This window comes from Clytia hemisphaerica, unplaced genomic scaffold (assembly GCF_902728285.1).
Source record: "Clytia hemisphaerica strain Z4C2 unplaced genomic scaffold, Clytia hemisphaerica genome assembly, whole genome shotgun sequence".
In the NCBI taxonomy this organism is placed as follows: Eukaryota; Metazoa; Cnidaria; class Hydrozoa; order Leptothecata; family Clytiidae; genus Clytia; species Clytia hemisphaerica.
Genome location: NW_027103432.1, coordinates 567,173 through 590,789, shown reverse-complemented (window position 1 = coordinate 590,789; position 23,617 = coordinate 567,173). Strand labels below are relative to the sequence as shown.

General features: G+C 34.7%; 2 protein-coding genes across 2 annotated transcripts; one reads left to right on the top strand and one right to left on the bottom strand.

The window, feature by feature from the left end:
• The first annotated feature begins 273 nt into the window (after positions 1-273).
• LOC136798084 (pescadillo homolog) lies at positions 274-18,159 on the top strand. Its single transcript, XM_067054672.1, has 16 exons — positions 274-362; positions 786-865; positions 1,750-2,013; positions 2,221-2,314; positions 2,748-2,781; positions 2,955-2,998; positions 3,157-3,246; positions 3,806-3,922; positions 4,651-4,722; positions 4,985-5,027; positions 11,213-11,259; positions 11,895-12,019; positions 12,476-12,601; positions 13,908-14,191; positions 15,850-16,013; positions 17,990-18,159. The coding sequence occupies exons 1-16, from the start codon at positions 342-344 to the stop codon at positions 18,056-18,058; spliced, it is 1,674 nt and encodes a 557-aa protein (XP_066910773.1). The 5' UTR covers positions 274-341; the 3' UTR covers positions 18,059-18,159.
• Positions 6,769-8,114, bottom strand: LOC136798086 (D(1A) dopamine receptor-like). Its single transcript, XM_067054674.1, has one exon. The coding sequence runs from the start codon at positions 8,092-8,094 to the stop codon at positions 6,985-6,987; it is 1,110 nt and encodes a 369-aa protein (XP_066910775.1). The 5' UTR covers positions 8,095-8,114; the 3' UTR covers positions 6,769-6,984.
• Positions 18,160-23,617: the final 5,458 nt, after the last annotated feature.

The window sequence follows — 23,617 nt, the reverse complement described above, 5'->3', positions numbered from 1 at the left end:
AGCATTAGGTCGCCAAAGCCAATTGAAGCTTGGTTGTAGGTATAAGGTATACTGCTGAATACCAACCTAAAATTTTAGAACTGTATCAGGTACCTTCAGGGTAATTTAGGGGAGGTCATCTATATTGTAAAGAAGGTATAATTATATACTTTGTACAATTATAGAAAGCTTCTGGGAAGTTCAAAATCTATCCCAAGAACCAAGAAACAATGAAAGTACACTTTGTGTCCAGTAGAAAGATATTCTGTAAATGGTATCATGATATCGATTTCATTTTTAGGCTCAATAATATCTAATTCAAAACATAATACAAAGCAACATAGAATAACAACATAAGAATCATGGGGAAAATGAAGAAAAAGGTACGTTTACATTAGTTTAATCCTTTAATAACAATCTGTAATATTTACTGGTTATCATTTGATTTGGAAGCAATAATTTTTTTTCATACTTTCATTAGTTATGAAACTGGTAAAAAATGAAGTCTGTTTACAATATATTTCCCATAACTCACAAGGCTTTAAATTTTTATAAGTTGCATTTTTTACTTTTTGTTTTTAGACTTGACTTATTTTAAATACCCTACTCATCTGTACTTATGAGTTTTTACAGGTTTCTAAAGTGATAGTCCATTTTTCAAAAATGTAAAACAAACGTAAAAAGGGTTTAAATTAGCTTTGGTTATTCATTTTAATCCTTGATAAATATTTCATGTAATCTTAGAAAAAAGCTTCTTGTGAAATATCCATGTTTCTTAATCTAGCTTGTTCTGTGTTTTATTCTAGGGAGAAAGTGGTGCTGCCACAAATTACATCAGCCGAAACCAAGCTCTCAAGAAACTTCAATTAAGTTTGGCTGATTTTAGGTAATTATAATGAATAAAAATATTTATAATATTAAGCAGATATTCGACAAGAAAAATCGGATATCGAAAATTTCAGTCGAGACTGAATAATTTCGATATCCGATTTTTCACGTTGAATATATGGTTTATCGTTCACCAATTAGCAGAAAAGCATTTTAATTTTCCCTACTTCATTCAGTCTTTCTCCTGTTTCTCTCTTTGTATGACATTTTCGAACGTTTTGCTATCTTATTAAGGATGTCAATTTCATTGTTTTTTTTCTCTCTTTAATTAAAAAACGTTCGAATTTCCTTTCTTTCTCTTTTGTTAAAAAGAACTTTCTTTTATATGTTTTTATATTTGTGACATTTAAATAATTATATCAAAAAACTATTTTCTTTATGCTCGCTGCTACAAAAGAGATATTTTACTATCGGATATCTAAAAATATTCGACAGTGCGTTTTGCTTAGAGGTGGACGATAAATATGATATAGTGGCCAAAAAGGAATTATTTGTAAAGGATAAGTGAATTTCAATACAATTTTCAAGGAAGGATAATCAACTAAAATCAGTTCAATAGTAAGAATTGGCTTGGCTTGGGAATAGCAGCTACTAGGATTTATTGACTTTGTGCTTCCAAATATTTTAATTGCAATGTAACTGTTATATAAAGACTGCCAATAAATATAAGAAATGAAAGAAATAAATATCTAGAAAGATTTTGATAGAGATCGGTAGAGATTTGAAATAATCATATTATTTTAACATTGAAATTTTAGTTTGTAAAAAAATATGCAAACTTTTCTCTGGACCTTGGAAAGACTTTTTTGGATTGAATTTCATTTCTTATCTAGTTTAGCTCTTCTTAAGAAAAATAAGATTTTCAAAAACCTTTGATTTTAGACGACTGTGTATCATGAAAGGGATCTACCCAAGAGAACCAAAGAACAGGAAAAAAGTCAACAAAGGCAGTACAGCATATAAAACATACTACTATGTCAAAGATATCCAATATATTGCTCATGAGCCTGTACTGAAAAAGTTTCGAGAATTTAAAATCTTCATGCGGAAACTAAAGCGTGCTATGGGCCGTGAGGAGTATGGAGATGCCAAACGTATCGAGGAAAATAAACCTGTTTATACATTAGATCATATCGTCAAAGAAAGGTTGGTATAATGTCTGTAAATTCTACACTTGATGATTGTCATAAAAGATTTAATAGGCTATAAGATATGGTAAATAAAAGAAACCTTTTTCAACAAAGCCTGTTTTTAAAATATCAACATTGTCTGTCACAGTATCAACATGATGGATGTAATTTTCAAGTTTGATAAAGAAGTAAACCTGATAAATTTTCTTTGCAAATTCTTCAGATATCCAACATTTACAGATGCACTTCGAGATTTAGATGATGCTCTATCAATGGTGTTTTTGTTTTCAATGCTACCCCAAACAAATCAAATAAAAGTACAATACAATTTTACCAATTCCTTCCATTTAAATGTCACACATGTTTGTCTTGTATGCATGTTAATTGTCAATGACAGTTTATAGATGGGGGTTTGTAGAGGTTGGAAATACCGTTTTCCCGTCAAGATTTTTGATGATTCCCAGAGTCCCGAAAATTGAAAAAATAATGACACTGTCACACCGGTTTGAAGAGGTTAAAATACCAGCATAATGACTAAAAATAAGGCTAAATACCATGACCATCTGATTTTATACACTTTTCCCTGTCTCTTTTTTCGTCAAATCCAGTAATATTGTACTAAAATAGGGCCCGTCACACCGGAAAAGTACAAACCCTCCCTTTATAATTATATGATTTGGATTATTTTAGAAAAGTGTATTCACCAAATTTTCAGACAAGCTTTTGAATCATGAAAATTTTTAACTTTAGGGAGAGTTTATTCAAAGATGCAAACGTCTGAAAGGTTCGAATTTATCTTTTACTTTTACTTTTACTATTGTACATACGTATCTTTTTTCTTTATGTGATCATTTTCAAAGTGGTCACTGTTTAGTAATGCAATAGTTAAAATTAGAAGAATGATCTCAATAACAAGTCGTATTTTAAATATTTGCAAATATTTTTACTCTCTTTTAGTTGAATTTCAACATTATATCATTGCTTCAAACTCCCTGAAGAAGGTATAACAGCTTATTGATCACATTTCATCAAACAAAAACACCAATCTTTTTATTTAGAACTAAGAATTTTGGTTTTTATATCTAAATCTTACTCTTTTCAATGTTTGACTAACAAAGCACATTCTATAATTTTTACTAATTTTTTTTCTCTTTTAAAGGTGTTCATCTCAATCAAAGGCATATATTACCAAGCAGAGATTCAAGGACAAAAAATTACATGGGTTGTTCCACATCAATTTGCTCAACATGTATGTGATCATGTTTGCCTAACTCATAAAATTTCAATTTGTCGACAACTCTACTCAGCCCAGGGCTGCCCTGCTATGTACTCACTACATATATCCAAAACATGATCTTTCAGTAGACGTTTTCTCCAACAATCCTTTTCTGTTAGAGTGTAATTGGAAGCTTGACATTTCTAGATAATTGTTTATGATTAAAATTAAACACTTAACACAGGAAAAAATCCGTGTATCACATGCGTGTGAAAACCAATTTCCGAGCATGTAATCCTGCAAAAAATCACATGCATGTGAAAATGTAATTCACAATCCATCTTTTCTCACTTGTTAAATAGAATAGAAGTGAGTTACTTTTAGGGTATTAAACCTCTCTCTCTAAGAAAAACAAACAATCCTATTTGTAATTTTAGATCCAGTCAGACACTCCATTTAAGTTGGCTTGTGAATTGCATTTTCACACGCATGTGATTTTTTGCAGGATCACATGCCTGGAAATCAGTTTTACCAAGCATGTGAATTCCATACTTTTTCCTGTGTAAAGGTTGCTTTGTCTTTCTTATTTTAGCTGCCCAACGATGTTGATTTCCGCATAATGATGACATTTATTGAGTTCTATACAACGATGGTTGGTTTCATCAACTTTCAGTTATACCACAATGTTAATTTGGCTTACCCTCCACAGGTACAGATCATATTGTAGAAGGTATGTGGTCACGACATTAGTCATTTACCATAAAGATTTTCTACCATTATTGGTCAGGAAAGTGTGTTATGAATGATATGAAATAATAATGGGACTCATAAAATATTTTAAAACGTTACGCAAATTTCATCTTTTAAAAACCTTGATCTTTGATTTCTGACCCTCAAAGATTGGCAAGAAAGTGGTTTTACCTTATATGTATTTTACTTTGCACAGCTCCATCACACAAGCTGTTTTAATGTTGTACCAATTGGCTCTCTGTAGCAATAGTTCTATCCCCTGGAAATAGGATTTTATGAAACATCTATATAAAGGTTATAGAGGTATAACATGAAGGGGATCAAAGGGGAACTACAGATATTTTTTCATTGTTGTGTTAAATATGGCAAAAATTTCATATGGCAAAAATTTTCTTGAAACCTGTTTTTAAAGCTACACCTTCGAACATAGGCTTTTGGCCGATTACCAGTATACTCGTAGTGAATGGGTCAGAATACCAGTAGATCTCTCTTGGGGATATAACTGTTGATACAGCATCAATTAGAATACAATTTGGTCAAAATAGCCTTAAAAAGTCAACAAACTGTCGTTGGAATTGATAGGTATCGGTTGAATATCAACAATGACAAAAAAAGAGTCGTCGACTCAAAATATTGCCAAGAAGTTGATCTTGATTGTAAAGTTTCTTGTTTTTTAATTTTTGACAGCTGAATATCAACAATAACAATAAAGAATCGTCCGATACAAAATATTGCCAAGAAGTTGATCTGGATGATGAGGTGATTATAGTTTATTTCTAATTGCAATGCATTTTTTTTGTGTTTAACCAGAACAGGTTCCTAATTTCTTTTTCTGATCATGAGGTGTTCTTACTTTCAATATATTTTGGTTCCTGCCGATTCAAGGCTTAAAACTTTCAGACAAGCCTGTTAAAAGGTTTGTGTAAAAAATTATAATGTATGAGAAGCTATTTTAATTATCATTTTCAACACTCACAAAGTCTAAACATCTGTAGATTGTAAATTTGTTTCTTTATTTCAGAAATTGGCTGCTTTATCAGTGAGTTTGAAGGCAACTTTGGAAGGTACATGTATTTCTTTGTATTCCTGATATGTAACATTTTACGGAGGTCTATTTTTTGCAAAGTTTTTACTTTATAAACCCCAAATATAAAGTTACTTGAGCAAAAAAGGGTACGGCCGGATGCGCCACCCTACCTTTTCCACCACAACGAGTTTTGAGATCGAACAAGCACGAAAGTATTAAAATTAGGCCCTCGTAGGGTGCGTTATTGGGAAAGTTTCATTAAAAAGGAGATCATTTTTAGAAAATCTTGAATTTTACTCCCGTACAGAATTTTCTCGGAAGTTGTAAAAAAAATTCAAAAAAATGAGTCCAACGTCTGTCCATTTTTCGAACTCTGGCTGCACACACCTCTGTTGGTCTAGGCTGCACGCATCCCCAAAATTTATTTTGTTATACAGGGGATGCGTATCGTGTATGAAATTCTCGTCCGAGAGTTACCTCAAATTTGCAGAAATTTACATAATTTCGTCACATCCAATCAAAGAAAAAAAAAATGAAGTCATTGTGCTGTTGTTTTCATAATTATCAATTTTCATTCATTGAACAAAGAAAAAAAGAAGTCATTGTATTGCTATGACGCATAATCAAAAAAGAAAAAAGAAAAGACCGGGGTAAGTTGGGACAGAAATATTTTACACGATACGCATCCATATCAAATCATATCATCAGAGGGAATGCGTGCAGCCTACTGTTGGTCTGGGTACACCCTGGGAGGGGGATTCACCGCGTCCCTCGTTTTTCTTTATCACCTAATGACAAATATTTTCTTCTTTTGTTTTCCTGAAAACAGTATATACTTTTTTCCGTATATCAGTATATTTCACAGTCGGAACAGCTTCTTTTTACATTAGCACTGTTTGAAGCTTGCAGACTCATTTTCTGTTAATTAAATTCTTTTTACAGTTTTACATTTTTTTACAATAAAATAAAAACCATCACAAAATAGATTACCGTTAAAATAAACCTTTTAAGGAAATGTTTTATGGCTTAAATGTACAAACTAATTATAATAGCTTATTTACAAGTTTTCTCTGTTGAGGAGGTAACAATTTGGTTCGATCTGTTCCTTAATATTTCAACTTTTCCTATCAAAACAAAGACGCTTAAATTTAAGTTTTTTCCCCCAAGTGAAGAACCATTCGGTTTAGTTTATTGCTCGGAGAAGAATAATTTCTGTTGTAAAGTCTTCATGATAATGAAACAAGCAGCCTGTCAACGTCTGGGACGAGAATAATTTCTATTGTAAAGTCTCCGTGAAAAATGAAGTTAACAACCAACTTAATTGAACTAAGTCCCTTTTATAACTTTAGCAGCCCCTATCTTTTTCCTTTTCGTTATTTTGCATTGATTTTAAAAGTATACAGCGAGCTCCGTTAATTTTCTCGAAATTTATCTGGTGCAATGTCTTTAATACTAGTTCCATCGCTTTAAATCCAATACCCGGGGGGGGGGCACGTGATTTTGAAAACGACCGTACCTTCGGCTAAAAATCAGGTCTCTAAAATCGGACCCTTACATTGCAGGAAAGATTTGGCTGAACATCGACTCTTATAGTGCATTTTTTTCCTCTTTTCAGGGCAAAAGCTTTTGAAATTTCTCAAAATTTCCCTCTTTTGTCCTAATTCTGCTGTATTAGTCTCCTTTTCAAAAATTTTCCACCCAGGACATTTTTATTCCAACCCCAATTCCAATTAAGTTTTGAGAGTTTTTCCGATCCCCCCGCTTATTCCAATCCCCCGGCTATGTACCCGAGAGTACTTACCTGGAGTACCCCCCCCCCCGGGATCCAATAGCGAGTCTGAAGCGATTTGGAATAACCCGCAGTTCTGACCCGCAAAGTCGAGGACGTTTAAAGTGCTGATTTACCGTCTCCGTTGCAGAAAAACACACAGTCATAAACTCGGCAATAAAGTGGGTATCGTCCTTTAGCCGATTTTGAATCTATGATGCTGTTCTCATCTCATCGAGCTCAATGTATTGAGTGAACTTCGTAAACTGTCTCGTGGTTCAGCTGTTATGAAGGAAGTTTCTACAGTGTCGGTCAGAACACCTTCCCTTCTGTTGAAGGAAGCACTGAAACTATTGTGAAAATTCTGGAACTTGAGGATGAGCGATTCCCTGACAAAGCAGCGAAGGTTGTTGTTGAAATCCTTCTTGAGATACATACTAATGATTGGGTTGATGACGCTGCCCAGCATTAAAGTGAAAAAGGAAATTTCTTCCATGACCAAGGGTATCCATCCAGGTTGACCTACTGCATCACAGAAATTCATGTACATCAATGGGAGATAGGTAGTGACGAACAACATTAGGAGTAGGCCGAACAGATGAACAACTCGAAGCTCTTTGCGTGTCAGGGAAGCTTCAATGTCGAGTAGCTTATCAGGTTTATTGTTACGTAGAATGGACATTCGTTTATCACGTATGAGACGTCTGGCCTTCTTGGTGACCATAGAGTAAACACATGTCATGAAGATGACCAATAGACACATCAAGACCCAAATAATGGTCACAAACACTTGATGTATAACGGCTTTGGAGGAGGAATGCTTCCAAAAGAGGGGTAGGAGGGTGATCAGACAGGGTAGGGTCCATACCATGAGCAGCTGTTTGACAGTGTGTCGAATACAAGTTAGCCTGTGGTGTAAGAAGGGTTTAAAGAGGGCGAGGTATCGATCCATACATAAAGCACATAAGTTGAAAAGCGACAGAAAGATCATATAGCAAATGAGGAAGCCTTCTACGTGAAGTGGTTTATGGTAGCTCTCCACTAAGTGAACAGGTATAAAGATGACACTGGTGAAAAGGTCAGATGCTGCTTGGCTGGTGATGAGCAGGTTTGATGGTTTCTTTTGTAGACGAGTTGAAGTAGCAAATGCTGCAACGATCATCCCATTTGTAGTGATGGTCATAAGCATGAGTAAGATGATTAAAAAGAATTTAATGATGGAGTACTGGTGATCTGTGTCTTCTGTGTTCAAAGGGTGTTGAGGAGTTGTTAGTAGACATCGGATGGTATGATTGGAAGAGGTGCAGTTCCATGTTATGTTGTCACTTATCATCATTTCACTAGCTTGTTCGAATGTGGTGTTGATTTCTCACTTTCACGCTACTGGTAAGTCCTATGGAGAAAGAAATTAGATTTATTAAAATCGATTTGGTGTTATATAATTTAGGTTGCCTTGTCGTTTTGCATTTTCAAGTTTTTCCAAAATCGAAGATCGTTTTTAGACGAATGCAGTGAAGGGGAGCATTGTGGTATGTGGTTCCACCCATTCCGTTCTATGCCTGCGACGAGCTATATGCTCTCCTGTGTAGTCTGAGTGTTATCACTATACATCATGGTATCTGTGTCTCGCGTGCGCAGAACCAGTGGTCTCTGGACAGCACTGTGCATCTTAAAATAAAAAGAGTGTGGTCCAGAAGTCGGGATGTTCTGCCAGATAACCGTATCGTAACTTTCTAACGTAAAGTCATATACTGAATTTACGCCATAAAAAACTGTAACTGGAACCTATAAACCTTGATTCTTTCCGTAACTTTCTGATGTAAAGTCATATACTGATGTTGCGCTGTAAAAAGCTGTACCCCGAACCTCCTTGAATTTTTGTGTAACTTGAAGACACATTACTCTTGTCCCTTCAGCTGCCTTGAGTCCCCTAAGCTTCACCATCGTACTCGCGCTTTTTTTATTGAAATAGACATGAAACAATATCGAGGAAAGTTATGACGCAGAACCAATCTTAACTTCAGATTTCTTCTTAATATTCATGATATGCACCACTGGAGAGCCTTCTGAGAACTTTTAAAATTTTCCACCCAATACGTCACTTAAACAATAGAAAAAGTGACGTATTCGGTGAAAAAAACAAAAACAGAAAAGTTGCATAATTTCGTGAAGTCATTGCAGTGGTGCATATCATGAATAGATTTATCTTCACCAGTAAAGACCTTTTCATAAATTACGTCACGAAAAACAATTTCCATTGTGATTATGACTGGGGGCCTATGACCCTTGAGACATTAAATTATTTTTTTGTGAATAGAAAGTAGTTTTGATAAAATCCGCTGGGAGTTAATCACCATGGCAATAATTTCAAAACGAGGCAAGTGATGTTCGTGACGTAATTTATAAAAAGTTCTATTGGTTGAGAAAATGAAAAATAAAGCAAAGGCTTACTTACCACGTAAAACTATTTTGAAAATCACATCAAGTCTTAGACTTTGTTGATACCTCAGCGACTCGATCATGGACTGAAATATTACCGTTGTGATTCACCTTTTCTTCTCATTACTATTTAACTAAAACTTTCCGTTCCAACCAATAGAAGACGAGAAAGAAGAAAGAAAACAGCACTTTTTTGTCTTTCTGATAACAAAACCATCTGGGTATTGGTAATCTGAAGTTTTTTTGTTGTTTTACAGTGTTTCTTTTTGTCTTCAGCAATATTCGTTACAATGAAAACGACACTGAAACTACTTTTTTGGTGATCAGATGGACTTTACTAATATATTCTTTCTCAATGCATGTCCTCTATCTTTCTCTTTTGTCTTTCACTTTCGCTAAGTTTATTTCTTCCGTGGTAATTATTAAAATGTCGGTTTTTTTCTCTCATTTTAACCGGACGAGAGACGATCCCCGTGCGGAAAACTTTTTTTAAATGTCCACCTTTAATAAAATTTCACACATTAAACTAAACAGAACTAAAAAGAATTACGGTACCTATTACACACTATCAACCCGCAGTCAGCTTTTAAGGAGACATGTTGATGCATTTACCGACATTCGCCGACTCTCTATTGCCTTATCGGCCCTTTTTACGCCGGCCCCTTTTACGCCAGGCCCTTATTACGCCACAGCCTGATTTTGGGCTTACGCTAATTAGAGCCGTAAATAACGCCAAAATTTGTTAGAATGGCTATTTATGCTTCAATTTACATTGAAATATCATTTTTCAGTAGTAAACTGTTGAAAATTCTATTGAAAATCACTGATTTTTGCGAAGTTTTTTAGATATGGAGTAAAATTATGGATAATTCACTTGTAAGTAAAAGTTGCAAAATTTTGGCCCTTTTTACACCGGCCCTTATTACACCAATAGCCTAAAAATAACGCCAATAAGGGCCGACGTAAAAAGGGCTATAGATAGACTGGAGTTGTTTATAATGGGTGTAATACAGTAGTATAGGCGTTATATGATAATACGATTATTGTTACGGGGTTTAGTTTGTATAAAACTAAAATTTGTTCCCTCTATAACTTTTTGCCTTATTTCTACTATGTCTGAATTAGTCGTCTAGCTTGCTTTTGTTTGTTTTTGTTTTGTATTGTGTTGTGTTCATAATAGGAATGTTAAAAATAATTGGGTATTGCTAAAAATCTTCCATCCCAATTATTGTATTTTAAAAGTTTTCATTTGAGGGATTTAGAAGTTTTATTGTGATAGTTATTACTTATTGTTACAGTAGAGGCAAGTTTTATTTGCTAGAAAAAAAGTGTAACTTCTGGTATTATGGTGACCCAGAACGTTCTATTACAGATATTTTTGCTATCTTAGGGTGTGGTTTTTAAGGACTTTTGTTAAAAAAATCTGGTTAGCTTTTTCGATCGAAATGGTTTTTTTTGTTGTTGTGAACCTTATATTATTTACAAATTCACGTTGTTTGAGCGAAATTTTTTTCTGTGCTACCCGAACAGTACCTGCTAGTTTCTCACACACAATACCATGTACTGTCTCAGTTCGCACAAAAGGCATTTTTCCACAAAGACATGTGCACAATAGTGTCCTAAGTCACTTATCTGATATTCTAAAGGTGGGTTGGCAGCTGCCCACGCTAAAGCTCTAAAATAGCAGACCAATTACCCATTGGAGAGGAATGGTAATCGGCCTTTGGTGCATTCCTTGTCGTGCTCAACGGCCTTTAAGCGTTGAACTCGAAAATCCCCGAAAACGAAGGCTTCGGTTCAGGTCATCCGCTGTAAAATTTTTGACGCAGTCTGGCGAAACCTTCTTCTTCTAAACCTTCTAGATTTTGAAATTTCCCAACCTTCAGAGCTTTAGTGTGTCGGAAGAAAATATGTGAGATAATCTTATATACTGTATATAATAGTAAGGATAAAAATGATCTTTAGAAAATCTTTATCGTCGAAACGATTTGACATTATTTCATTTTCTTCTCCAGATACAACGCAAGAATTGGAATTGGACAAATTCACGAATGATGATTCTGTAAGGCTTCCCATTATTTAAGTATTTTTTTCAAAGACACGCGGATAGTTGAATCTTTTTTTACTCCGTATTATATCACTCCCTACTAAAGTAATTAGATACAGCACTTGTTTATACAACACAATCTTCTTAACATGTTCTTATCTCCCCCCATTTTGGTAGTAAGAAATCGGGTGTTTTTAAGTCCCCTAAGCCTTAAAATGTTCTTAACTTGTTCTTAACATTTTGACCATCGAAGCCTTATATTCTTATATAGTTATATAGTTATAGTTGTTCTTATAAAAAAGTGGTATTCTCATTACTTTCTCCGAAGTAATTTATTTTGAAAGGCTCTGAGGACGAGGACACTTATTCTAAAGACAACTTATATAAAAAAATGAAAAATGAAGATAAAAACAACCCCAGGTATTCACCCAAGGAACAAGTGTACCAGATTTCAGCCGAAACGAACAAAGTTTTAATATTTGCTACCTCATACTAAATATTTGAAATGTTACAATTGGGCTTTCGAATAACAAAATATTTGAAGTTGAGCCCAGTGCGGTGCGCACTTTCGACTATATAGTTATAGTTGTTCTTATAAAAAAAAATTGTATTCTCAACGTCATTTTTCGGTTTGGAAATTGTTTTTAAAGAACGAAGAGGAGGCTAAACAAGCAAATGATGAAGAATTCGAAACCAAGTTCAAACAATTATTCGATGGAAAGAAATTCTACATTTCAAGGGAAGTGCCAAGAGATGCGCTCGTTTTCATTATCAGGTAACCTGTCAAGTTTATTTAAGTCTAGGAAAAGTGACACTACTTTTGCATTGTGTTCCTTTGCGGCGGGTGCGACGCCGGTAGACGGCTAGTTATTCTTCTACGATCTTTGTCTTTTAAATAGATTTGACGTTTTTTCATCCCTTTTCCTGCCTCCATCTCTTAATATTTCGGGTCTCTTTTTCCAATCGACGAGTTTGTAGCTTTCTACATCAAAAGTTTTCAATTATGAAAATGCACGTTTTTACTATTAGCGCGTATTTTTTCTTCTGGTTATATTATACTACGACTTTCTGTCCGTTGAGACCAGTTCCGATACAGTAAGTGGGAATAAGCTCTAATTTAGACTGCCGACTTTCTGTCTTACCTGGTCTAATCGCGAATTAAAGTCGACAAAAAGATGACATCGGCTGTCTAAAATAGAGCGAGCTTACTTCAACGAGTTCTTCTCCATAGATGTTTTGGTGGTGAAGTGTCTTGGGACGAAACTGTGGGTATTGGATCGACGTACACAGAGAAAGACGATGGTATCACCCACCAATTGATCGATCGACCTTCAATCAATAACCAAAGACTCGACAGGTTAGCTTATTTCTCTTCTTTCTTCGTCCATAAAATCATTTTTTGTTTTTTTTGTGGTGAAGATTCTTGGAATAGCGAACGACCGTAGTGCAGTGGTAGATCATCCGGCTACGGTTCACAAGGCTGTGGGTTCAACTCCAACCGGGTCATACTAAAAATTCTCAAAATGGTACTTGATGCCTCTCTGCTTGATGCTCAGCAATTAAGAGAAGGATCAAGGGTAAGTGGAGAAATCCAGAGAGAAAGAATGGCGCCCTCCCGTACCTTTGCGTTGATAGCTATCGAAAGAGGAGCCTTTGGGTTGCCTACGACTGCAGTCGCAGACTTACTTCTTGGAATAAAAATGAATTCAGCGCCGATTACAATCCATTATCATTGAGGATGTAATCGAATCCTTCATTTTTCACCCACAAATTTGCGCTGAATAAAAAATAAATTTCTCCCAATAAACTATTATCATATAGGACATGATTGGCTTCTCTTATCACCAAATTCGTTATAAAATTTTCCAGTTAATTTTGCTAGAACTGCTACCTTCTTAAATCTTTTTGTTCGAAAATAGAATAGCGGTGAAAAACAGCCAATTATCAGTGCTGATTAATTTAAACGGATCAATAACGATGTTTTAATTTGTCAAAGATAACTCTGTATCTTAATCTCCGCCTAGCTGAATTTTGCTTAACCACCTTTCCTTGAGAAATTGTAGTCTTGATAACATGAAAATTTCGTGACTCAATTCGTCTAAATTCAATTGTTTTTATCCGAGTTTCGCACTGCTCTTTTTTTAACGTTCGTTGCATCGATAAAGCTAAAAGATATTCCCTAAATTAGTTTTTAAGTGGATTCGACGGAAATTTTACGAAATGTATTTGATCTCCATTAAGGAACAATGCTTCAGCAGCAAAGGGGTTTTTGCGTACATAGTCAACGTGGGTAAGTCAATAAAAGGTTACAAAGTGAAACACTAAAGCGGAGGAGTTGTAATGTAGTAGAGGGTTTTTATAAAAAAGATTAATCTTCTCCTTATAGAGTGCTCAATAATTTAATAGAGCGTTACTATTATTGATATGCGTAAGTCATTTTTCTAGCGGAAACACCCTAAAAAAGCCGGGATTTGACCTCTCTCTGTTACTAAAAATAGAAACACAAAGGTCAAAAACCGGCTTTTTTGGGTGCTTCCGTTAAAAAATATGACGTCATCTTGACTTACGCATATCAAGAATTATAAAGCGTTGATACATTATCTATGTTTCTTGGAGTTTTAAGGGAAAGATTTTTATCGTGTATGCTTTAAATGATTTTTCAGGCATTACGTCCAACCACAATGGGTTTTCGATTGCGTCAACTCCAGACAGTTAGAACCGGTGAACGATTACGTGCCGGGCAGCATGCTCCCACCCCATTTGTCGCCCTTCGTTGAAGAACAAGAGGGCGATTACATCCCGCCCGAACGAAAACAGATGTTGGAGAAGGAGAAAGAATTGTTGCGCGCAGAGGCCAGTGGAGACGAAGAAGAAGAACAAGAAGAGGCTAGTGAAGATGAAACCGAAGAAGCAGAGCAAGAAAAAGAAACAAAACCTAAAAAGAAAGGTATAATGAGACTTACCCGTCTACTTTCCTAGACGCTCCTATTTAATTATTGTGATTAATTCGGTGATTTCCCTGCTATAAATTTTCAGCAAATTCCTTTTACCATTGATTTAAAATGTTTTTATATAGGCGAAAATATTTAATATTTAATAGTTAAAAATATTTACTCAACTCTACTAAAATTTTACCCAACAATTTATACCCGTCTTAAAATATAGTAAGACGGCGTGATACCAAGATCAATTGATCTTCTTGATGTTGAACTAGGCATTAAATATCTAGTGGATGAATTTACATGAGTTTGTATAGAAATTTCGCATGAATGCACCTATCAACCTGTGGGAGGCTGGGTTAGAGTTTACCAGAAAGAAATGACGTCAGAATGTTTTTTGTTGTTGCATTTACATTTAAGGCCGGTTTCCACTTGCGCGCGCTACGATCGCACTTTTGGGCTTCGATCCTTTTTGCTTGGAAAAAAGATTACGTCATAAAAATGTAGCGCGCGCTTGAAAAAAAAGTTGAACACATTTCAACTTTTTTCAACCGTTACGTCAGTTCGCGCCAATGGAGTTGCTTCATTTTTCTTTTGACCAATAGCGTGGAAGCTTTGCTCGAATGTAAAGAAAGATGGTAGCAAAGGTGTTGTTGAGATTTCGCTGATTGCTCAGAGCGCGACGAGCAATTTTTTTCCCCGATAATTTTTCCTATCCGTCATTCCGTGATTCAGGGGTATTGGGTCATTACCAGTTAGGGTCAGGGTTGGACTCGAGAGTCACAATATAGGGCCGAAGGCCCTCTTAGTAGCACTCGTACCCAGTGACTAGTGACAGCCCTTTTAGGGGCACCGGTAGGGTTGGGAGTGTCACCTATATATAGAGATTTGTCTATTCTATTTAATTTGTTATGAATTGCGTGATTTTGTTGTGCGGCGATGGCTCAACGGATAGAGGGCTGGCTTCCGAATCTGAAGGTCTTTCTTTGGTGGTGGTTCGAATGGCCTCGAATCCCACTCGGTGCGAAAATTAGACTGGTCGAAATTGATGGACACATGATTGATAGGTATGAAAACTCAGTCAGAAATGAGAAACTAAGTCTCAGAAAGTATAGAAAAAACAGGGGCTAGAGGAGGAAAGGATATAAAAAAGACAAGAAAGAACGAAGAGTCGTGTTTGAATAAAAAGTTCAATACCACTTTCTCTCCCTAAAAAGCTTTTCTGGCACACACAACACGTTGGCCACACAACACCACCTTTGCTACCATCTTTGTTTACATTTTTTTGCTGATGAAGCATTTTTAAAAGCGCGGGATATTTCTGACCATTAAATTTTCAAATTTTTAGAGCTTTGGATATTTCCGACCATTAAATTTTCAAATTTTCAGAGTTTTGGATATTTCCGACCATCAAAAGATATTTCCGACCATCAAATGATATTTCCGACCATCAAATGATATTTCCGACCATCAAATGATATTTCCGACCATCAAATAATATTTCCGACCATTATGCTATGATATTTCCGACCATTAAAGATATTTCCGCCCGTCTACGGAAAAAAAAATTTGCGGCACCGACCTGATATGATACATTTGTCTGATATAAAACGGGAATACTTATGTAAAACTAAAACCTTAACGATTCATTCTGTTCTATTTGCAGCTGGCAACAAACGCAAGCACGTCGAAGTGAACAAGAAAGATGATGACGATGGTAAAGATGAGATGAGCGCTGAAGAAAAGAAATTGGCATTGATGATGTTACCAAAGAAAAAGAAAGCTCTTTATGATAAAATCATGCACTCCAAAAAGAAGAAGGCCACACATGTATGTATAGTACAACATCTTCATTTTTCTCTTATTCGGATGCGGTGCCAAGATAAAATGTCACTTTGTAGAAAATGACAAGTAGTTGGGAGGATTAGAATAAGACCCCCTCACCAATTTTGTTTTTTTTTCTCTAAAAAAGGTCACTGCTCTGCTTTTTTAACAAGTAATGAAGTAAATAGATTTTGCAAAATGCCTCTGACCTTTGGTTAGACATGTTTTGACAAGGGAGCGTTTGAGGTCTTGCTCGACTTAAAGCGACACACAGATATACTACTACACGTTTTTTTTTTTTAAGAAACACACTTTTAAGAAACATGAGGCCCAGAATGCCTAAAAACTAAGAAACATCTAAGAAACATGCTGAGGCTGAGAGTCAGAAAATACATTTTTTTATTCGGTTTTTTTTAAGAACCTTCCAATCCAGCCTTTCATAAGGCTGATTATGTCAAAAAGTTTAGAAACATGTAAGAAACATTTAAGGCTCAAAAGGCCGATTTCTTAAGAAACATTGAGGCTGCTTGGTAAAACTAGTTTCTTAAAAAAAAAAAACCTGTACATGCGATAGCCGTACTGTGGATTTCAGAGATGTATCACACCAAAACTTCTCCTGCTAGAAAATAATTTTAAAGCGCACATAGATTTCTCTGCGAAAAGATATTCATTATATGAATCTCTGCAATGTATTCACGAAATTATGTAACTTTTCTGTTTTTTTCCTATTCAATACGTTACTTGTAACCAATCAAATGTTCAAAAAAGTGATGTCATGCCAGACATTTTAGTAGTGCATATCATGAATAGACCATGAAAGGGCTAGAGAGGAATCTTTAAGCTTTCTCTTAAGCAAGAAAAAGTGAAACCTTAAGATTTGCGCTGCAACTAAAATGACGGATTGTATTCAACACTTTCTTTGTTTTCACACGACATATTTTTCAATATCTCGCGATGGGTTTTACTTTCAATATGTCGTTTGTGAAAATCGAGGTATCGCGCGTTTTTGATGGGGAATAAGTTGCTTTATATCCCATCCAAGAGTTTCGAATCTAGCCCTTTCGGGACTTTTGAAATCAATGGAATAGACAGTGGGTTCATCTTGAAGATTAACCATCATTTTCTTGAAGGATTTTTTCATTTACATTTAAGAATAGCATTTTTAAGACGGGCTTAGTAGCCTTAAAATAAGAATTACTAAGTTTGTTAATCTGTCGACCTACTTTTGAGGTTACCATTTCGTAATGTACTTTTAAAAACCTACGAAATCCCTTCTTGATGGGGGTTGGTGAATATCTTGTGATTTAGAATCAACAAGAGAGAGTTTCCCAGAAAGACATTCCCTTTCCTTGCCTGATGGCGGCTACTTAAATTCCACCATTGCTTTCCTTTGAGGAAAAAACGCATTTCAACGTCGTCTTAAAAGGAGTTCGGCGATGAAATGTGCTATATCCGTGAATTAGTTATTGTATAAAAGTTGGGGTAGCCATCTTAGCCCCAGCCTAGGTAAAATTAATTGAAAATAAATTAGGCTCTAGCCCCGATGGCTGCCATCGAAAATTCATCATTTAACCCGGCTGAACAGTTAGCGTTAGCCAAGTCCCTGACTTAGCTAAAATACGCGTTTTTTATAAGAACAAACTATATAAGAACATAAGACTTCGGCCAAAAAAGAACAAGTTAAAAACATTTTAAGAACATTTTAAGGCTTTACAGACTCTTAAAATGGCCGATTTCTTAAGAAAATGGACAAAAATGCTCACAAAATGGTAAAAATAAGAACATGTTAAGAACATTTTAGGCTCAAAGCTCAGAAAGTTAAGAACATCCTAAGACTTTAAAATTTTTGGATGTTTTATAAAAGAACGTGTAAGTTAGACAAATGCTCCCTCTGTTACAATGTGGTGCTCTTCTGGTTACCTACCATCAATTGCTCAGAATACTTTTTATACTTATGAACATATTTTGAATTTTTTTCACAGGCTCGCAAACTCGAAGAGAAGAGAACACAGCACGACAAAAAAGTGTCATCCAAGAAAAGCAAAAACTAACATTTCGATCAGGAAAGTTTTATTTTTTGTATTTTTTTATAAGATTTTATCAACTACAAAATAACGAGCCTTATATTCTCAGTAGAGAAGACCCTTTTCAATTATTTCTTTCGGATATGTTTTGATGTTCCAAACTGGTCTAATTTATCATTTCAGTGTTAAGAGCTCTTCCGCCTTAAACGGATTTGGGTTTCCTTCTCGACGAAGTATATAAAGAGATTTCCATTTCAAAATCTTGCATATTAACCAAAGTTTCAAGTTTCATTTTGCACTGTTAAAATCATTTTCCATCTCAGCCTAAAAAGATTACTTTGACCATACTGTCATTTCTAGAGAATGGGAGGAAACAAAAATGAGGGAGGAAAAATAGGTGAAAGTTTATTGTGTCCAACTTCTCAACTTCCTCAATTTCTGTGATAATTGGGATCGAAAGTGATGATCCTTTGTGATGCTTGCATTTCAAATTTCTATTATAGTTGGCTAGCCATTTGGCTTACACCAATTATGGCCTGATCACAGTTTTGTCGAGCCCGAAGGGCTATAGATAGAGTGCTTTGACTGAAAAGTGTGCCGTGGTTCGGTAGGAAATGCTACCTAGGTCACGTGACATTACAAAAGAATTTCAGCGTTTGACCAATCAGAAGCTTCCCGGGTTTTCAAAAAACAATAGGAACAATATTTGTGATATTCACTTTTTTTGCTCGGAAAAGCTTAAAAGCACACCCGTTTACAGAAATCTAAGGGCCTGACTCTCTCGATGTACTTTCTGTGTTCTGAATACTTAGTAAGGAAACTCCGTTCTCCAAGTCGATCAGAGTGCTATAGAGCCAGAAATATACCACAATACAATTAAAGGGCTGAAAATTTAAGTTTAGTGGTCAATGTTTGGCAGTGAATGTTACATTTTAGGTTATTTTATAACTTATTTTCCAATCATAAATGCTCGATGTGTGAGATGGGAGTTTGAATGTTTCTCATATTATACCATAGTCATTATAAAAACCCCGGTCTGGAAGGCTTTTGTTTCTTTCTATTGTTAACAGATAGAGCTTGTGTTCGTAAATCGACTTTATTTTGCATACTTTTTGATCATGTGATTGAAATTTAGACCAATCCCAAAAGGAGAATTTGGTAACGTGATCAAAAAGTATGCAAATCGCAACTTGCCTTTTATTTATAACAAAAGAAAATTCGACAATAAAGCTAAAACAATACATTGCCAGACCAGTGTTTTTTTATAATGACTATGATTATACAATTCTTCATTTTTCTTTTTTGTAAATATTACGTATTGTATTTCTTTGTTATCTGGAGATTACCTTGTATCCTCATATTGTCCTTTGACGATATAATGATACACAGTGCGTCAAATTCACGCCGTAGCATCTATCGCTTTCACCTTGGTACTTCAACAATACGAGTTAGTCTGTGCAGAAACCATACTTCAAGAATTTCGAAAAGGAACACAAATACAACTGGTGAAATCTGAAGGACAAAACAAGCCCTGGGTTTTAAAGAGAACTGGACCCGAGTAATACATAGGCGAAGCGAGATACCCTGCAAAATTTATGAGGGAGTGCAGACGTTTATGACATATTCATTTTCTTTTAATAAAACAAAGACAATAATTACAGTGTCGTAAAAATCGCTCTCATCCATAAATTTAGTAGGGTATCTCGCTACCCCTATGGAATAAGGAAACAAGTGACGTGGAACAAAAATGCAGTTGTCCTGATCAAGTTTTGATTGAAGTTAACACTAAAGGTTGTATGAAATGTACGAAAGGAACGGACGAATTCGATTCAAGAAACGATTTTAAAAATTTGTTTATTATAGTCATGAGATCATCTCCTATTGTACCAAGACTTTGGTTGGAGAATGAGCGCTGATTTTTCTGGATGTTTGTTTGCAGTCTGGGGCGAGGAAGAGACTCGAGATACTGGTTACGTGGATACAGCTCCGGAACACGCGGGTAACCGGTGTAAAGATAAAACCCTTACAAAAACTGGAACTATTTTTATATTGCTAAATGTTGATGATACAAGTAAGATTATGACAATGAATTGAAAATCAAAAAACCAGCAACAGATTAAACTATTAGTAAATTAAAATAAAATTTACAAATGGGGACTGGTGAGTAACACAGATGAATTTTTCACACTTTATGAAACATTGTGTGTTGAATTTAAGATCGTGTCCATCGTTACTTTATGTTGTTTTGTTGACATTTATGCAATTTCCTAAAACCTTTGAATTGAAAAGTGTGCCCGTTACTATATCATGAGATACGGTATTTTATATTTTGCAACTATGCCATATATTGATCATTTTTACTTAGTACATGTCAAAGCCGGTGAATAGTTTGGGAAGTTATCCGGACGAATAACAAGCTTTTTTACACACGGAATTTTCCTCTCAGCTCAAATACCTTTCATAAATGTGGCTGGCCACCACTAAGTTTGTTTGACATCTCGTACTTTTTATCTATAAGATTTATGACGAATATCATTAAGAATTTATCTAGACTATGCTATAGTCTAAGACGAGTTTCATCTAAGAGGAACAAACGTGAAGACGGGAATTTTTTTCGGGGGTAGCTGTTGTCTTAGACTATATCAACTCGGCAAAAACCGGAAATTTTGGATTTTGGTTAGCGGTGTGATCGGCCGACCCGGTTCGAACAAATGTAAACAAACAGTCGGGTCTGACTGGTAAATCCTGCGGCAGTTCTTGCTGCTAATACAGATTGACCCGGCTGGAATAATGATTCCAAAACAGGGCGACAGAAAGTTGATCTGTATGTGTGGAAATGTTTTATGCAATTCTTTAGTATTTGAGTCTCTTAGCCTCCTATATTAGTTAGTACTTTAGTTTGTAACTTCTTTGCAACAAGGTCTTTCATGTAAATGGTTTGTTTTGAATTTATTTTTAACAAGCAGAACTCAGTATCATATTTTTTCAAGAATAAAAAGAGAGAAGAGGTAAGCAGTAAGGCTTTTTCTCTTTTAATTTGAAAGACTCGTCTTTTTATAATACAAACTTGTATCCACCAGGTTTATCAGTGCATGGAGCTTGTTTTGTCTCATTGCTCTAGGAAAATTTTATTAGAGTGGCATTTTTCAATCACAGCTTTTTTACTAGTGTAGCTAAGTGTTATGCATTATTTTTCTTTATCAAAAATTTTTTAATTTTTATAAAAGGCATAATTGTTGGTTTTGATTTTTTGTCTACATACACTGTCCAGGCGAGACCAATATAATTTGTGGTTTTTTACAGGCCGCAATAAGCTAAACAAAAAAAGAGCATCAGTTTGGTTTGCAAAAAAAGAATGAATCATATACTTATTAAAACGTATTGTAAATAATTATACCCATGAAAACATCTGCATTCTATTAAAGCAAAAATCAGTAATTATACCAAACTTGTGAAATTAAAGATTATTGGTGAATTGCAGTTTTATTGAAAAGTTGAGCATAAAATTTTGAAAAACTTCAGAAAACTTTTTAAAATTTTGAATAAAGCAGTAGTCTACTAGTCACACACAGCAAATTTTTTTTAAATCACCATGATATTTTGGGTGAATTTACCAGATTTCATTTTCACAATAGACCTTTTTTCAAAGAGGCCACCCTGTTGAATAATTATGTAGTCCAGCAGAAAAACAATGATAAAACCATGCATAATTATTACAATATGCATGATACAGTAATTATGCATGGCTTTATCATTGTTTTTATGGCTGGACTACATAATTATTCAACAGGACGTCCTCTTTGAAAAAAGGTCTATTAATTATGTGAGTTCACCCAAAAATTAAGGTATATACTTTTTAAGATTTTTCCTGTGAGAGTATGATCAGCATTAATTTTGATTTTTTAAATTTTAGGTTTGGTCGGGCCGTAAAACAACAAATCAAATTGGTCCCACCTTATGGTCTTCCAAAACCTTTCAAGTCAAACTCAGGGAAAATTCAATATAAATCATATTGCATAACTTTTTAGTGAATTCACGGTGAAAAGCTGCAATTAATAATTCACGATGAAAAGGTGAAATTTCAACGTGAATTGTTGTCAGATTGCAGCTTTTCACTGTGAATTTCATAGATTTTTTCCCATGCCAGCTGTCATATACTAATTATAATTTTGATTGTTATTAAAAATATAAAAGTTTCAAAATAAATGATATAGGTATAGTTTCAAAATAGTGAAAAATTATACAAGTAGCATGCTAAATTTTTTTGTTTTTAAAAAGGTATATATACATAATAAACATTTCCAATAATTTTGACCAACTTGAATTGTGGACAAAATAGCCAAGATAGCCATTAAGAAAAGAATTTTATTTAGTTATCTTCTTATTGACTGCTATATGTTAGTAATAGTTGCTATTTTGTCCTACTGTATTCAAGATGGGCATTATATAAAGACATTATATTTAATATTGTGTGAAATTTCATCATATTTTTGGTTATCTTTTTCTTTTAATTTTGAATAAATCAATACATTTTTACGTGGGATTTTATGGGCTTGCCACTTGGATCATTTAAAAGGATAATTTGAGTAAAGAAATTTAAAACGTGGTTTTTATTTTGACTATTTTTTGCAAAGCATCCGGTTCGGTCAAATACGCCTTCTCGGCCTCAGGTCTAAAATTGAAAATTTGAACCACAGATTTTTTGGGGAATTTTTTTTCACAATTACATTTCAATCATCACAGTGACCCTAAATTTCAAATTTAAAGTAATTTTGATCATTGGTTCAGGAATTATGATAAATTTTGTGTTTTCGCAGGATAAATAGTTGTAAAATTTTAGATGAAATTTGCAAACTATATCTGACTATATCACAGAAAAAAATAAAAGGAAATTACCTTGACGTTTTAGATGAATTGGCGGTGAAAAATTGTTCAATAATTACACGGTGATTAGCTGAAATTTCACTGTAAATTATTTAAAGGTTGCAGCGTTTCACCTTGAATTGCCCTAAAAAGTCAGGGGAAATTTTTATATTTTGCATTCTGTGTTGATTGGGTAGCAGATAATTTTGCATTTCTCCAGAAGAATGTGAAAATTTGAAGTCAAAAAAAATTCTTTTCGATACAATTTTTTCTAATGTCAAAGAAATGTGTCCTAAAAAAATATTTGTTTCAAACTTTCAATACCTGAGACCTGAGCCCTAGAAAAGTTGTTTTTGAATGAACGAGCTGCTTCCTAAAAATATAGTCAAAAAGAAACTTTTTGTTCAGATCCAGCTTGAGTGCTGCTCTCAAATCATCCTGTCAGAGGTGTCTCGTTCAGATGTTGTGGAAAGTGTTATTCAGATATCGTGGAGGGTACCCTTCAGTCATAATGGAAAGTGTTGATCAGTTATCGTGGAATGTGTTGTTTAGATATTGCAGAAAGTGGACACGGTGGAGGATGTTGGTCTGATATCGTGAAAGGTGTTGGTTGAATTTTGTAGAATGCTTTAGTCGAAAGCAGTTTGACAAGCACAAACCCATTCTTGTATGACTATGAACTGGTAAAAGTCAATATTTCAGTCTCAACTAACACTGATTCCT